Source organism: Oncorhynchus keta, chromosome 9 (genome assembly GCF_023373465.1).
Source record: "Oncorhynchus keta strain PuntledgeMale-10-30-2019 chromosome 9, Oket_V2, whole genome shotgun sequence".
Taxonomy (NCBI): domain Eukaryota; kingdom Metazoa; phylum Chordata; class Actinopteri; order Salmoniformes; family Salmonidae; genus Oncorhynchus; species Oncorhynchus keta.
In genome coordinates this window covers 13,747,129-13,764,378 of record NC_068429.1, presented here as the reverse complement: position 1 = coordinate 13,764,378, position 17,250 = coordinate 13,747,129, and the positions used below count along the sequence as shown (strand labels likewise).

Sequence of the window (17,250 nt, the reverse complement as noted above, 5' to 3'; positions counted from 1 at the left end):
CCCCGGGCTTGGTTTCCTTCCCCCTCTCCCCGGGCTTGGTTTCCTTCCCCCTCTCCCCGGGCTTGGTTTCCTTCCCCCTCTCCCCGGGCTTGGTTTCCTTCCCCCTCTCCCCAGGCTTGGTTTCCTTCCCCCTCTCCCCGGGCTTGGTTTCCTTCTCTCCCCCAGGCTCTCCCCTCCCCCAGGCTTGGTTTCCTTCTCTCTCCCAGGCTTGGTTTCCCTTCCCCCCTCTCCTCCCCGGCTTGGTTTCCCCTCTCCCCAAGGCTTGGTTTCTCCCTCAGGCTTGGTTTCCTTCCCCCTCTCCCCGGGCTTGGTTTCCTTCCCTCTCTCCCCGGGCTTGGTTTCCTTCCCTTTCTCCACAGGCTTGGTTTCCTTCCCTCTCTCCACAGGCTTGGTTTCCTTCCCTCTCTCCACAGGCTTGGTTTCCTTCCCTCTCTCCACAGGCTTGGTTTCCTTCCCTCTCTCCACAGGCTTGGTTTCCTTCCCTCTCTCCACAGGCTTGGTTTCCTTCCTTCTCTCCCCGGGCTTGGTTTCCTTCCCTCTCTCCCCGGGCTTGGTTTCCTTCCCTCTCTCCCCGGGCTTGGTTTCCTTCCCTCTCTCCACAGGCTTGGTTTCCTTCCCTCTCTCCCCGGGCTTGGTTTCCTTCCTTCTCTCCCCGGGCTTGGTTTCCTTCCTTCTCTCCCAGGCTTGGTTTCCTTCCCTCTCTCCACAGGCTTGGTTTCCTTCCCTCTCTCCACAGGCTTGGTTTCCTTCCCTCTCTCCACAGGCTTGGTTTCCTTCCTTCTCTCCCCGGGCTTGGTTTCCTTCCCTCTCTCCCCGGGCTTGGTTTCCTTCCCTCTCTCCCCGGGCTTTGTTTCCTTCCCTCTCTCCACAGGCTTGGTTTCCTTCCCTCTCTCCACAGGCTTGGTTTCCTTCCTTCTCTCCCCGGGCTTGGTTTCCTTCCTTCTCTCCCCGGGCTTGGTTTCCTTCCCTCTCTCCCCAGGCTTGGTTTCCTTCCCTCTCTCCCCGGGCTTGGTTTCCTTCCCTCTCTCCCCGGGCTTGGTTTCCTTCCCTCTCTCCACAGGCTTGGTTTCCTTCCCTCTCTCCACAGGCTTGATTTCCTTGCCGCTCTCCCCAGGCTTGGTGAGGCAGCCATTTTGCTTCACCCCGTATATATTTTGGAGATGAGACTCCCCGCCAAGTCTGTCCCCACCCCCCCCTCCTCCACCCTGCCGACGCCAACATCGTAATGACAGGCTTCTCAGACAAGAGGGGAACAGACTGTCTTTTTCCCTCTAGTATTTCTCTCTCTCCTTTTCATCTCTCTGTCTGTCTCTCGCTCTCCCTCCCTCTCGCATATCGTCTCTCCCTCGCCCCCTCATATCTTTCCCTCCCATCTTTTGCACTTCAGGGGATGGTGTATGATCTTGTCAGGGCAGGAGCAGAGCACAGAAAAAAAATATATAAAAATAAAAAAAATACTTGTTTTTATTTTGCTCTCTGATTGTTTCTCTCTCGTTCCTTTGTGACTCCCTTCTAGTCTTGGCGTGTGTGTGGTGTGTGTGTTCACTACTCAAGTGTCGTAGAGGTTTGAGAAAACAAACTGTTGGAATACTATCCATCTGTGTGTTCATATGGATAGTATTCATATGAACAGGGTAGCCTAGTGGTTAGAGCGTTGGACTAGTAACTGGAAGGTTGCAAGTTCAAACCCCCGAGCTGACAAGGTACAAATCTGTCGTTCTGCCCCTGAACAGGCAGTTAACCCACTGTTCCTAGACCAGTTAACCCACTGTTCCTAGACCAGTTAACCCACTGTTCCTAAGCCGTCATTGAAAATAAGAATTAGTTCTTAACTGACTTGACTAGTTAAATAAAGGTAAAATAAATAAATTACACATGTCAGCAGTGGTGGAAACAGCAGCCATACCTAAATAGAAAGGAACAGTCATCCAGTCATACATACTACTTGAGTAAAAGTCTAAAACTATTTGGTTTTAAATATACTTAAGTATCAAAAGTAAAAGTATAAATCATTTCAAATTAGTTATATTAAGCAAACCAGACTGCACCATTTTCTTGTTTTGTTTATTTACGGATAGCCAGGGGCACACTCCAACACTCAGACATCACTCACAAATGAATAATTCATTCATTCATTCATTGTCATTCATACAAATTAAGTATGTGTGTTTAGTGAGTCAGATCAGAGGTAGTAGGGATGACCAGGGATGTTTTTTTGAAAAGTGTGGGAATAGGAACATTTTCCTGTCCTGCTATGTATTCATACTGTAATGAGTACTTTTGGGTGTCAGGGAAATTGTATGGAGTAAAACGTACCTTATTTTCTTTAGGAATGTAGAGAAGTAAAAGTTGTCAAATATACAAATAGTAAAGTAAAGTACAGACATCCACAAAAACGACTTATGTAGTACTTTACACTACTGGCTGTCAGTGGTAATACAGCATGGGTGTATGCATCACTTAATAAATCAACTGGGTGTGGTGTGGTGTGCTGTGTGTGGTGTGGTGTGTGTGTGTAATTCTATTTCTATGGATGTCTACCATTTACCCCAATGCCACAAATTACAGCAACATCAGAGCGATCCCACCCAAGACCTTACCCCCACCCCCAGCCTACGCCAATCTCACACTGAGCCCTAAAAGATGTTGTGTCATCCCACTTCGATGGCAACATGGTATTTTTGCTTTGCGTCACAAACATTTGACACATATAAACTGATACCAGGATGTCGATGACTGAACACTGTACTATAGACATCATCTGTATACAGTGGTTCAGAAAGTATTCACACCACATGTTGTGTTAAGGATAAAAATGAATAAAAAATGTATTCAATTGATTATTTGTCTCACCCATCTACACACGATACCTATACCTAGACTAAGTGAAAACATGTTTTTAGAAATGTTTGCAAATTTATTGAAAATGAAATTCAGAAATATCTAATTTACATAACACCCCTGAGTCAACACATGTTAGAATCACCTTGGTAGTGATTACAGCTGTGAGTCTTTCTGAGTAAGTGTCTAAGAGCTTTCCACACCTGGATTGTACAATATTCGTACATTAGCCATTTTCAAGTATTGCCATAGATTTTCAAGCCGATTTAAGTCAAAACCGTATCTAGGCCACTCAGGAACATGACATGTCGTATTGGTAAACAACTCCCGTGTATATTTAGCCTCGTGTTTTAGATGATTTTCTTGCTGAAAGGTGAAATCATCTCCCAGTGTCTGTTGGAAAGCAGACTGAACCAGGTTTTCCTCTAGGATTTGGCCTGTGCTTCGCTCTATTCCACGTATTGTTATCCTAACAAGGATACCCATAGCATGATGCAGCATGCTTGAAAGTATGATGAGTGGTACTTAGTGATGTGTTGGATTTGCCTCAAACATAACGCTTTGTATTCAGGACATAAAATACATTTCTTTGCCAAATTATTTGCAATTTGACTTTAGTGCTTTATTGCATACAGGATGCAAGTTTTAGGATATGTTTTATTCTGTTCGGGTTTCCTTCTTTTCACTCTGTCATTTAGGTTAGTATTGTGGAGTAACTATAATGTTGTTGATCCATCCTCAGTGTTCTCCTATCACAGCCATTAAACTCTGTAACTGTTTTAAAGACACTATTGGCCTTATGGTGAAGTCTCTGAGCGGTTTCCTTCCTCTACAGCAACCGAGTTAGGAAGGACGCCTGTATCTTTGTAATGACTGGGTGTATTGACACAGTGTAATTCTTAACTTCACCATGCTCAAAGGGATATTCAATGTCTGCTTAATTTTGTTTTTTACCCATCGACCAATAGTGTACTTCTTTGAGAGGAACTGGAAAACCTACCTGGTCTTTGTGGTTGAATCTGATTTTGGAATTCACTGCTCGACTGATCATGTGAAACACTATTACTGCACACAGAGTGTTTAGACTTGCCATAACAAAGGGGTTGAATACTTACTGACTCAAAACATTTAAAAGTTTAATTTTTATTTAATTTGTAGTAATTTCTAAAAACATAATTCCACTTTCACATTATGGGGTATTATTGTATGTAGGCCAGTGACACAAAATCTAAATGTAATCAATTTTAAATTCAGGCTGTAACAACAAAATGTGGACTAAGTCAAGTGGTTTGAATACTTTCTGAAGGCTCTGTAGCTCTAAAACAACCTACAGTATCACCACTCTACTAAACATCCAACTGGAATCTGCTGTTGGAATAATGATTCTCATATCACTCCAAGTTTCATGGAATCACAATGTGTGAGTGAGTGTCACAGAATTAAATATAACACAATAAAATCCAATGGATGTTTATAATATAATTACAATGATTACAATTGCACTGTATCTCTGTGGTCCCCTTCCATTTACCTTACCTCTCCCTCTCTCCTCCTCCCTTTACCTCACCTCCTCCCCTTCCCTTTACCACACCTCCTCCCCTTCCCTTTACCACACCTCCTCTCCCCTTCCCTTTACCACACCTCCTCTCCCCTTCCCTTTACCACACCTCCTCTCCCCTTCCCTTTACCTCACCTCACCTCCCCTTCCCTTTACCTCACCTCCCCTTCCCTTTACCTCACCTCCCCTTCCCTTTACCTCACCTCCCCTTCCCTTTACCTCACCTCCCCTTTACCTCACCTCCCCTTCCCTTTACCTCACATCATCTCCCCTCCTTTCCCCTTCCCTTTACCTCACCTCCTCTCCCCTTCCCTTTACCTCACCTCCTCTCCCCTTCCATTTACCTCACCTCCTCTCCCCTTCCCTTTACCACACCTCCTCTACCCTTCCCTTCCCCACACCTCTACCCTTCCCTTTACCACACCTCCTCTACCCTTCCCTTTATAATAATAAATAATAAATAATATATGCCATTTAGCAGACGCTTTTATCCAAAGCGACTTACAGTCATGTGTGCATACATTCTACCCTCTACCCTCTACCCTTCCCTTTACCTCACCTCCTCTCCCCTTCCCTTCCCTTTACCTCACCTCCTCTCCCCTTCCCTTCCCTTTACCTCACCTCCTCTCCCCTTCCCTTTACCACACCTCCTCTCCCCTTCCCTTTACCACACCTCCTCTCCCCTTCCCTTTACCACACCTCCTCTCCCCTTCCCTTTACGTCACCTCTCCCTTTACCTCACCTCCTCCCCCCTTCCCTTTACCTCACCTCCTCCCCCCTTCCCTTTACCTCACCTCCTCCCCTTTACCTCACCTCCTCTCCCCTTCCCTTTACCTCCTCCCCCCTTCCCTTTACCTCCTCTCCTCTCCCCTTCCCTTTACATCATCTCTCCTTCCCTTTACATCATCTCTCCTCCTCTCCCCTTCCCTTTACCACACCTCCTCTCCCCTTCCCTTTACCACACCTCTCCCTTTACCTCACCTCCTCCCCCCTTCCCTTTACCTCACCTCCTCTCCCCCCTTCCCTTTTCCCTTTACCTCCTCTCCCCTTCCCTTTACCTCCTCTCCCCTTCCCTTTACCTCCTCTCCCCTTCCCTTTACATCATCTCTCCTTCCCTTTACATCATCTCTCCTCCTCTCCCCTTCCCTTTACCTCATCTCTCCTCCTCTCCCCTTCCCTTTACCTCACCTCTCCTCCTCTCCCCTTCCCTTTACCTCACCTTTCCCCATTTACCTCCTCTCCTCTCCTTCTCCCTTTACCTCACCTCAACCTCTCTCCTCCTCCCTTTACCTCACCTCAACCTCTCTCCTCCTCCCTTTACCTCACCTCAACCCCTCTCCTCTTCACCTCACCCTCACTCCTCCTCCCTTTACCTCACCTCAACCTCTCTCCTCTTCACCTCACCCTCACTCCTCCTCCCTTTACCTCAACTCTCCTCTTCCCATTACCTCACCTTCTCTCATTACTCCATCATGACTGTGGTCCATTCTCTAACACCCTTCTCTCCCTGGTCCACATTTCCCTGCATCCCTGTTTTCCTCCATTATTGTTCTTCTACCACTTCCCCTTCATCCCTCTTCCTCTCCTCTCCCCTCCCTTCATCTCTCCTCCTCCTCCTCCTCTCCACCTCACCATCCCTCTTCCTTTCCTCTCCTCTCCCTTCATCTCTCCACCTCACCATCCCTCTTCATTTCCTCTCCCTTCATCTCTCCTCCTCCTCACCATCCCTCTTCCTTTCCTCTCCTCTCCCTTCATCTCTCCTCCTCCTCCTCCTCCCACCTCACCATCCCTCTTCCTTTCCTCTCCTCTCCCTTCATCTCTCCTCCTCCTCCTCCTCCTCCTCTCCACCTCACCATCCCTCTTCCTTTCCTCTCCTCTCCCTTCATCTCTCCTCCTCACCATCCCTCTTCCTTTCCTCTCCTCTCCCTTCATCTCTCCTCCTCCTGCTCTCCACCTCACCATCCCTCTTCCTTTCCTCTCCTCTCCCTTCATCTCCTCTCCACCTCACCATCCCTCTTCCTTTCCTCTCCTCTCCCTTCATCTCTCCTCCTCCTCACCATCCCTCTTCCTTTCCTCTCCTCTCCCTTCATCTCTCCTCCTCCTCCTCTCCACCTCACCATCCCTCTTCCTTTCCTCTCCTCTCCCTTTCTCCACCCCTTCTCCTCCTCTCCCTTTCTCCACCCCTTCTCCTCCTCTCCCTTTCTCCATCCTTCTCCTCCCCTCTCCCTCCCTTCTCCCTTTCTCCAACCTTCTCCTCCTCCTCCTCTCCCTTTATTCATCCCTTCTCCTCCTCCTCTCCCTTTCTCCATCCCTTCTCTCCCTTTCTCCATCCCTTCTCCTCCTCCCCTTTTCTCCACCTCACCATCCCTCTTCCTTTCCTTTCCTCTCCTCTCCCTTCATCTCTCCTCCTCCTCCTCTCCACCTCACCATCCTTCTTCCTTTCATCTCCTCTCCCTTCATCTCTCCTCCTCCTCCTCTCCTCTCCCTTTCTCCACCCCTTCTCCTCCTCTCCTCTCCCTTTCTCCATCCTTCTCCTCCTCCTCTCCCTTTCTCCACCCTTCTCCTCCTCCCTCTCCCTTTCTCCATCCTTCTCCTCCTCCTCTCCCTTTCTCCAACCTTCTCCTCCTCCTCCTCCTCTCCCTTTATTCATCCCTTCTCCTCCTCCTGTCCCTTTCTCCATCCCTTCTCTCCCTTTCTCCATCCCTTCTCCTCCTCCCCTTTTCTCCACCTCACCATCCCTCTTCCTTTCCTTTCCTCTCCTCTCCCTTCATCTCTCCTCCTCCTCCTCCTCCTCCTCTCCACCTCACCATCCTTCTTCCTTTCATCTCCTCTCCCTTCATCTCTCCTCCTCCTCTCCTCTCCCTTTCTCCACCCCTTCTCCTCCTCTCCTCTCCCTTTATTCGTCCCTTCTCCTCCTCCTCTCCCTTTCTCCATCCCTTCTCCTCCCCTTTTCTCCATCCCTCCTCCTCCTCCTCCCCTCTCCCTTTCTCCATCCCTTCTCTCCCTTTCTCCATCCCTTCTCCTCCTCCTCCTTTCTCCATCCCTCCTCCTCCTCCTCCTCCTTTCTCCATCCCTCCTCCTCCTCCTCCCCTCTCCCTTTCTCCATCCCTTCTCTCCCTTTCTCCATCCCTTCTCCTCCTCCTCCTTTCTCCATCCCTCCTCCTCCTCCTCCTTTCTCCATCCCTCCTCCTCCTCCTCCTCCTCCCCTCTCCCTTTCTCCATCCCTCCCCTCTCCCTTTCTCCATCCCTTCTCCTCATCCCCCCCTCTCCCTTTCTCTATCCCTCCTCCTCCTTGCTCCAGAACTGTCACATAGCATTAGTGGGTCCGGTGCTCAGCCCTTGCAGAAATAACAGGCTAGATGGCTGTACAGACCCATTCTCCTGCTCCAGTTAGCTTAGGACAAAAAGCCCCCGTTCGGCAGGCTTGGGAGGATGCCTGCATTATTTTATTCATGCTGGGCGCTCCCTGCTTACACAACAGTCAGCGACAGCGGCCTACTAAACTCAAGTCTCCTCGTATAGGGTTAGTTAGCGATAGAGTTAGCGGTAACCCCCTGGGTTTCAGCAGTAAAACCTACACATATATGTATGCTTGTAGGATGTACTGTAGTCATGGCCTGTGATGCACACAAGCCGCCAACAAACTGACTGAGGAGAAGAACATCAGTACCTTTGTTCAGAACAAAGGACCTAAAGATGGGAAAAGAAGATACGCACACTTCTTATAAGAATCCAATATGACAATTTGATTCATCGAGCCAATTTAGCAAAGCACATTGCTAATTTAATGATATACTAACATTATTATATATATCTTTTAAATAATTATTGTATCTACTAGAAGTAGCTGTTCTTATATTCAGGATTCTAAGAAAGGGTCGGGGAGTGCAATGTTCATCAAAGGTATAAGTAGTCGTATCCAGAGACAACACGTCACTAAAGTGCTCGTCACTTCAATTATTCATTTCTTAAGTCTTCTTCACCACCCCATGCTGAGTTCCTTTACTCATGGGGGGTGGGGGAGAGAGATAAAGAGAGAGGAGGTAGGGGAGTAGAGAGAGGTGGGGCAGAGAGAGTGTGTGAGAGAGTGAGGGGGAGGAGAGAGAGAGAGAGAGGGAGAGACAATTGAGAATTTTATTTTTTATTTAACCTTTATTTAACTAGGCTAGTCAGTTAAGATCAAATTCTTATTTACAATGACGGCCTACCCCAGCAAAACCCGGACGACACTGGGCCAATTGTGCGGATTCCCAATCACGGCCGGTTGTGATACAGCCTGGAATCGAACCAGGGTCTGTAGTGACGCCTCTAGCACTGAGATGCAGGGCCTTAGACCGCTGCGCCGTTCGGGAGGAAATATAAAGAAAGTGAGAAAGAAGTGAAAAAGAAACAGCCGGATCAAGTGATACCTCATGGCATGGTTTTTGAGTGACAAAAAGGAGAAAAATAAAGCAAATGTAATACAGACCCCATTTCAGTCATTCTGCAGAGTTCTCTCCCTTCTCTCCCCCACCTCATTCAAAACCATTAGCGCCGCAATTTGGCGTCCTGGTTTAAAGTCGCTGCTTGTCAGCGAGTGGGAAGCGGGAGGCGTAATCTCCCCGGTCAAATTAATCCCGATGTCAAACGGCACTAACAGTCAAGAGGCCCCGTCCGCCTTCTGCTCCTCGCCGCAGCACAAGGCTTACGCTAATCTCAGCAAATTAACTAGCGCTCGCTAACCCGTTTAAAACGATCCCCCGCTCACTCGGTGACCTTGTATGCAATTGCACCTTTTTCTAATCGTTGGGCATTAAGAAGAAGAGTATGAGCCAGAATACATGGCGGTAATTCCACACACACTGTGGCTCAACCACTCTATCGGACAGGAAAGGAAGTAGTAGGCCTACTTCACATTAGCCCTCAAAATGTACCCTTTAATATGAGAGATCCTTATTTCCTCTGTGTGTGAGAGAGAGTGTGAATGTTTGTGTGTGTGTGTCCACGCAAACTGTCAAAGGGAGAATACGAATGGCTAATGTGGGGACTTTGTGTGGTGTGACTGTATGCGTGTGTGTTTCTTCTCTGTGTGCTTGTGTGTGTGCGTGCTTGTGTGTGCGTGCGTGTCGGTCTGTATGTCATCCTGCATTTAGATCCTACAAGAGACAAAGTACTACACAACGCTTATAAACCTCATCAACACTCCAAAGTTACATTACACATTAATATCAATTCATATAAAATTCTTGCATTCTTTTGAGCAAATGTTTGTCTTACCTAAGTGATGTTCATTGATTACATCTGCGAGAGAGACAGAGACACAGACACAGACAAACAGAGTGCGAGAGAGAGAGTGAGAGTGAGAGAGAGAGAGAGAGAGAGAGAAAGCAGGTCAAAGCACAGATCACACAACTCCAAAGCCAAACAGTATGCAATAAGATTACTGTAGATCTCCTATCGTAAATCCATTTTGGATTTCGCAGTGCATCACTATTGTCATCATCATGTTTCATGGCTATTGAGGTCAAACGCCGTAGTAGTTCAGAGTCGACAGGCAAGAATCAACTTCATCAAGTCAGCGATAAGGTTGTTCATCAATTTGCTTGCTACAAACATAGTTTAACATAGACTTATGAAAAATGAATTATGCAAATGTTTCCATAATGCCTCCCCAGGAATCACAGGCTGTCGAGTACTGATCAAATGAGCTTGTTTTGCAGTATGCAAAGGGATTTAGAGAGAGAACAGGCAAATAGGGGAGTAGGCTTCACAGTACAGCTAACAGAAATATAGTAATTCTACATTCAGCTACATTTCTGATCCTCAAAGCCTATCTGAAAATAAGACTCTCCAATGAACTTTTAGTGATTCTGTACATTATGATAGACTGTATTTCTAATTCAGAGTTCTTGAATGGCCTGAGGGGATATGCCCATTTTATAAAAAGCATTTCTATGTACCTCATCGGCAAGCAGTTACCCAGTGTGCCAACCCATGTCTGACAGGAGGATACCACTGCATATGTTCCGTGACCCCATGTGCCAACCTGGTTGGCTAACAGGAGGTTGAACGTGCCACGGGAGCCAGGGGAGCCAGATGGCATGGAGGTCTATATGGATTTGAGTCAAGCTGCCCCTTCCAGGGAATAGCCATTGATATTCAGATCCTCTCTGTTCATTTAGTCTCTACAGTTGTTACAACATATCTCTACCATATATGGCACAATGACTCTGTCATTGTGACTCAATGACTCAATGATTATATTTGTCTCTGCATATTGTATTCAATCCCATTAAATCGACAGTATCTAGTTACGTTTCAGATCCATCTTAAATCTAATGCAAGAAAATAAAGGTATAAGGGGTCTTAGTACGAGAGGTGTAATCATCTCAGTACGAGAGGTGTAATCATCTCAGTACGAGAGGTGTAATCATCTCAGTACGAGAGGTGTAATCATCTCAGTACGAGAGGTGTAATCATCTCAGTACGAGAGGTGTAATCATCTCAGTACGAGAGGTGTAATCATCTCAGTACGAGAGGTGTAATCATCTCAGTACGAGAGGTGTAATCATCTCAGTACGAGAGGTGTAATCATCTCAGTACGAGAGGTGTAATCATCTCAGTACGAGAGGTGTAATCATCTCAGTACGAGAGGTGTAATCATCTCAGTACGAGAGGTGTAATCATCTCAGTACGAGAGGTGTAATCATCTCAGTACGAGAGGTGTAATCATCTCAGTACGAGAGGTGTAATCATCTCAGTACGAGAGGTGTAATCATCTCAGTACGAGAGGTGTAATCATCTCAGTACGAGAGGTGTAATCATCTCAGTACGAGAGGTGTAATCATCTTAGTACGAGAGGTGTAATCATCTCAGTACGAGAGGTGTAATCATCTCAGTATGAGAGATGTAATGAACTCAGTATGAGAGATGTAATGAACTCAGTATGAGAGATGTAATGAATCAGGCACTCATTTTATAACCTCTCACTCATGATAAACACAATACATCCACTCACACGCATAAAAACAACAACCTAGTCGACTTGGTTATTGTGACTCAGTAAATTACTACAGTTAGAATTACAGTACAATGTTTATTAAATGGTAACATTTTGAAAATGGATGAAAAAAAAATAGTAAGACGTGCATTTCAGAGCAATCCCTGTGTAATATATAACAAATAAACATAATACTGATTCTTCCTTTCCCCGCTTAAGGTATTTTGCCGAAAGGTACTTTGCTCACTGTTTTTGAGCCTTTATCAAGCTTGCTTTAAAAAAATATGTTTCTTACTTTAATATGATAATCTTCATGGCGTGATGCCGATCTCCACACAGAGAATAATTATTTATGTATTTATTGAAATTAAAATTTCATGGTTCACTGCTTTACACAGATAGAGCATGAGTGTCTTACAATGTTTTGGGGACTAAAGGGGGTTGAGACAATTATTCAAATATTTAACCTTAGCGGTCATAGATTATGCAAATGACGTCCCAAAAGGATTCTTTCCGCAGCTGAAAAATCTGTGCAGTTGCTCGGAGCCATGTAAAAAATCATCCGGACCGAGCCGGAGAAAAAAAGGCTCTAAGGAGGAGGAGGAGTCGAATAACCGGCAGCTATTTTCCTCTCAGATTGAGTGGAGAAGACAGAGAGACTTGGACATGAAGGAGGGAGGAAGACACCACTTATTGTGTCTATGGACTCCTCACCTCTACACAGGTCCACAGAAATCCCTCCATTGCAGACTCCACATGTGTATAAATAGACAAACACACACGCTGACCACCAGTACAGTACTAAACATACAGTAGTCTTGGACTGCATGCTCACACACGCTGACCACCAGTACAGTACTAAACGTACAGTAGTCTTGGCCTGCATGCTCACACACGCTGACCACCAGTACAGTACTAAACGTACAGTAGTCTTGGCCTGCATGCTCACACACGCTGACCACCAGTACAGTACTAAACGTACAGTAGTCTTGGCCTGCATGCTCACACACGCTGACCACCAGTACAGTACTAAACGTACAGTAGTCTTGGCCTGAATGCTCATACACGCTGACCACCAGTACAGTACTAAACGTACAGTAGTCTTGGCCTGAATGCTCACACACGCTGACCACCAGTACAGTACTAAACGTACAGTAGTCTTGGCCTGCATGCCCACACACGCTGACCACCAGTACAGTACTAAACGTACAGTAGTCTTGGCCTGCATGCTCACACACGCTGACCACCAGTACAGTACTAAACGTACAGTAGTCTTGGCCTGCATGCTCACACACGCACGAACGCATGCACTAATTACCCCCCACAAGCTATCAAACTGACATCCACAAACATTTGTTCATATACAGTTAAAGTCGTAAGTTTACATACACTTAGGTTTGGAGCCATTAAAACTCATTTTTCAACCACTCCACAAATGTATTGTTAACAAACTATAGTTTTGGCAAGTAGGTTAGGACATCTGCTTTGTGCATGACAAGTCATTTTTCTAAAAATGGTTTACAGACAGATTATTTCACTTATAATCCACTGTATCACAATTCCAGTGGGTCAGAAGTTTACATACACTAAGTTGTCTGTGCCTTTAAACAGCTTGGAAAATTCAAGAAAATGATGTCATGGCTTTAGAAGCTTCTGATAGGCTAATTGACATCATTTGAGTCAATTTGAGGTGTACCTGTGGATGTATTTCAAGGCCTACCTTCAAACCCAGTGCCTCTTTGCTTGACATCATGGGAAAATCAAAAGAAATCAGCAAAGACATCAGAAAATAAATTGTAGACCTCCACAAGTCTGGTTCATCTTTGGGAGCAATTTTCAAATGCTTGAAGGTACAATGTTCATCTGTACAAACAATAGTACGCAAGTCGAAACACTATGGGACCACACAGACAGCTGTCATACCGGCTCAGGAAGGGAACACGTTCTGTCTCCTAGAGATGAACGTACTTTGGTGCGATGTGCAAATCAATCCCAGAACAGCAGCAAAGGACCTTGAATATGCTGGATGAAACAGGTACAACATGATCTATATCTAGAGATGAACGTACTTTGGTGCGATGTGCAAATCAATCCCAGAACAGCAGCAAAGGACCTTGAATATGCTGGATGAAACAGGTACAACATGATCTATATCCACAGTAAAACGAGTCCTATATCAACATAACCTGAAAGGCCGCTCAGCAAGGAAAAAGCCACTGCTCCAAAACCCCCATACAAAAGCCACACTAGGGTTTGCAACTGCACATGGGGACAAAGATCATACTTTTTAGAGAAATGTCCTCTGGTCTGATGAAACAAAAGTAGAACTATTTGGCCATAATGACCATCGTTATGTTTGGAGGAAAAGGGGTGATGCTTGCAAGCCGAAGAACACCATCCCAACCATGAAGCACGGGGGTGGCAGTATCATGTTGTGGGGGTGCTTTGCTGCAGGAGGAGCTGGTGCACTTCACAAAATAGATGGCACCATGAGGAAAGAAAATAATGTTGATATATTGAAGCAACATCTCAAGACATCAGTCAGGAAGTTGAAGCTTGGTCACAAAAGGGTCTTCCAAATGGACAATGACCCCAATAATACTTCCAAAGTTGTGGCAAAATGGTTTAAGGACAACAAAGTCAAGGTATTGGAGTGGCCATCACAAGGCCCTGACCTCAATCCCATAGAAAATGTATGGGCAGAACTGAAAAAGAGTGTGCAAGCAAGGAGGCCTACAAACCTGACTCAGGTAAACCAGCTCTGTCAGGAGGAGTGGGCCAAAATTCACCCAACTTATTGTGAGAAGCTATTGGAAGGCTACCCGGAAAGTTTGACCCAAGTTAAACAATTGAAAGGCAATGCTACCAAATACTAATTGTGAGTGTATGTAAACTTCTGACCCACTTGAGATGTGATGAAAGAAATAAAAGCTGAAATAAATCATTCTCTCTTCTATTATTCTGACAGTCTGACCTAAAACTTATAGCCAGAACCTCCATCAGAAGCTAACCAGCTACTAGCTATTTAGTCATTGTCAGCCACTGCTAGCGGCCTTTACCTTCCGCACAGACACCAGACGTTTTTTAGCCTGGTAAATACTTGCCAGCCTATCAGTATCGGACTGTTTTCTCCACTACAACGCCGGATTCCTGCCGTAAGCCCTGGACCATTAGTCCTGATCATCACAGCTAGCTAGCTGCCACCGAGTGACCCAGCCCCGAAGCTAGCACTGAGCCAGGCCCACCTCCCGGCCTACTCAGTGATCACTCGACTACACAGCTGATACCTCCCAGACTCTACCCCAACATGGCTAGAATCTACTAGTCCACTGGATCCTTGCCATAAGCTCTGGACCTTTGCATCAGATCATCGCTGCTAGCTTGCTGCTACCGAGTGGCTAAAGTGTCTAACGCCCCTGCCCCGAAGCTAGTACCATTTAGTGTCAAGCCAGGAGCATCTCCCGGCTAGCAAACTAAATTACTACAACTACAATACCCCTTTCGCCATCTGGTCTGGACCCTTTGTCGACACGGCGCCCCGCCGTACCACCACGACTGGTCTGCCGACGGAACTCCATCCGCTGTGCCTTCAACCGGCCTTTGCCGGACGTCGGAGCAGATGCGTCTACTAACCCCGGCCTGCTAACTATAAACGCTATTTCTCCCGTGTGATATTAGCGTACTAACGACTACCCTGCGGCTTCCCTGTTCCATCTATTGCTGTTCACTGGACCTTATGATCACTGGGCTACATAGCTGATGCCTGCTGGACTGTTCATTATTCACGATACTCCATTTAGTTCATTTTTTTTGTTTATCTGTCGGCCCCAGCCTCGAACTCAGGCCCTGTGTGTAGTTAACCGACGATGCCTATCCCCTCATCACCATTTTACCTGTTGTTGTTATTTATTTGATTTATTTCATCTTTATTTAACCAGGTAGGCAAGTTGAGAACAAGTTCTCATTTACAATTGCGACCTGGCCAAGATAAAGCAAAGCAGTTCGACACATTCAACAACAAGATGGCGTAGCAGTAAGTCGTCCTGTCGTGTCCCTTGTATATATCGTCTCTTTTTCGTTTTTTACATATTTTTCTTCGCATATCACTTTAAAAACATTTTGTTAAACCTAAGCTTCCAAATACTCTCCTGCAACCCGCCTCACCCAATGTAGCTATTTTTCCTAAAGTATTTATATTTACTTCGGAAACGGAACCCCTCAACTGAAGCTAGCCAGCTAACCACCAGCTATGCTAGCGGTCTTCAGCTAACCGGTCATCAGCTAACCTTCAGCCCGGAAAGCTCTCGCCAGTTCGAAAAACGCGACTCTAACCAGAGCATAATGGACCTATTTATTTTTCATCCCCGGATTCATCCTCGGATTCCCACCGCAAACGGAACATTTTTTCAGCTGGATCTTCACAACTAGCTAGCTAGCGTTTCCACCCACTTAGCTTGAAGCTAGCCCGACCAGAGCACCTGTAGCATACTCTTGGGCTACAATACCCGGGCCCACGACCGGTCTATCGATGTCACCGCATGAAGAGGAATAAACAGACTCACCCCATCGTGACGTCCCCCAAAGGCTAACTCTCTAGCCCTCGCTATCTCCATGCTTGCTAATTCGGCCTGCTAACTGCTAGCTTGTCTAGCTCCGGTCCGCTAACTGCTACCTTGTCTAGCCCGGGCCTACGAACTGTTAGCTTGTTAGCACAGGCCTGCTAACCGTCTGAATCGCCGCGTCCCAAACACTCACTCGACCCATATTTACTCTATCTCTTTTTGATTTTTAATTTGTTTATACCTTCCGGAAACCTGCCTCACACAATGTGATACGGAATCGCTATTATTTTTAATTTTTTAGAACACACTCAAGAACCTCCAGACGCTAACCAGCTAACTAGCTACAAGCTATTTAGTCATTGTTAGTTTTTTCTTTAACCTGGATAACACTCGCCAGTCCAGCTTCCCTGCCCATCCACCGCTGCCCCCTGGACACTGATCTCTTGGCTACATAGCTGATGCACGCTGGACTGTCCACTAATCACGGTACTCCATTCTGCTTGTTTGTTTTATCTGTCGGCCCCGTTGCCTAGTCAACGCCATTTTACCTGCTGTTTGTTGTGCTAGCTGATTAGCTGTTGTTGTCTCACCTACTGTTTTAGCTAGCTTTCCCAATTCAACACCTGTGATTACTGTATGCCTCGCTGTATGTCTCTCTCAAATGTCAATATGCCTTGTATACTGTTGTTCAGGTTAGTTATCATTGTTTTAGTTCACAATGGAGCCCCTAGTTCCACTCTTCATACCCGTTACCTCCTTTGTCCCACCTCCCACACATGCGGTGATCTCACCCATTACAACCAGCATGTCCAGAGATACAACCTCTCTCATCATCACCCAGTGCCTGGGCTTACCTCCGCTGTACCCGCACCCCACCATACCCCTGTCTGTGCATTATGCCCTGAATATATTCTACCATGCCCAGAAACCTGCTCCTCTTATTCTCTGTCCCCAACGCTCTAGGCGACCAGTTTTGATAACATTTAGCCGCACCCTCATACTACTCCTTCTCTGTTCCGCGGGTGATGTGGAGGTAAACCCAGGCCCTGCATGTCCCCAGGCACCCTCATTTGTTGACTTCTGTGATCGAAAAAGCCTTGGTTTCATGCATGTCAACATCAGAAGCCTCCTCCCTAAGTTTGTTTTACTCACTGCTTTAGCACACTCTGCTAACCCTGATGTCCTTGCCGTGTCTGAATCCTGGCTCAGGAAGGCCACCAAAATTCAGAGATTTCCATACCCAACTATAACATCTTCCGTCAAGATAGAACTGCCAAAGGGGGAGGAGTTGCAGTCTACTGCAGAGATAG

General features: G+C 46.3%; 1 protein-coding gene across 2 annotated transcripts in view; it reads right to left on the bottom strand.

Moving 5' to 3' along the window:
- Nucleotides 1-17,250, bottom strand: part of LOC118378856 (nuclear receptor subfamily 6 group A member 1-A-like) — a 217,051-nt gene that overhangs the window by 73,583 nt on the left and 126,218 nt on the right. The window contains exon 3 of one of the 2 annotated variants that reach the window (XM_052525262.1): nucleotides 9,656-9,679. The exons of the other annotated variant lie outside the window; for it this stretch is intronic. Coding sequence (XP_052381222.1) covers nucleotides 9,656-9,679 — 24 coding nt within the window. The remainder of the gene's footprint in view (nucleotides 1-9,655; nucleotides 9,680-17,250) is intronic. 2 annotated transcript variants of the gene reach the window in all.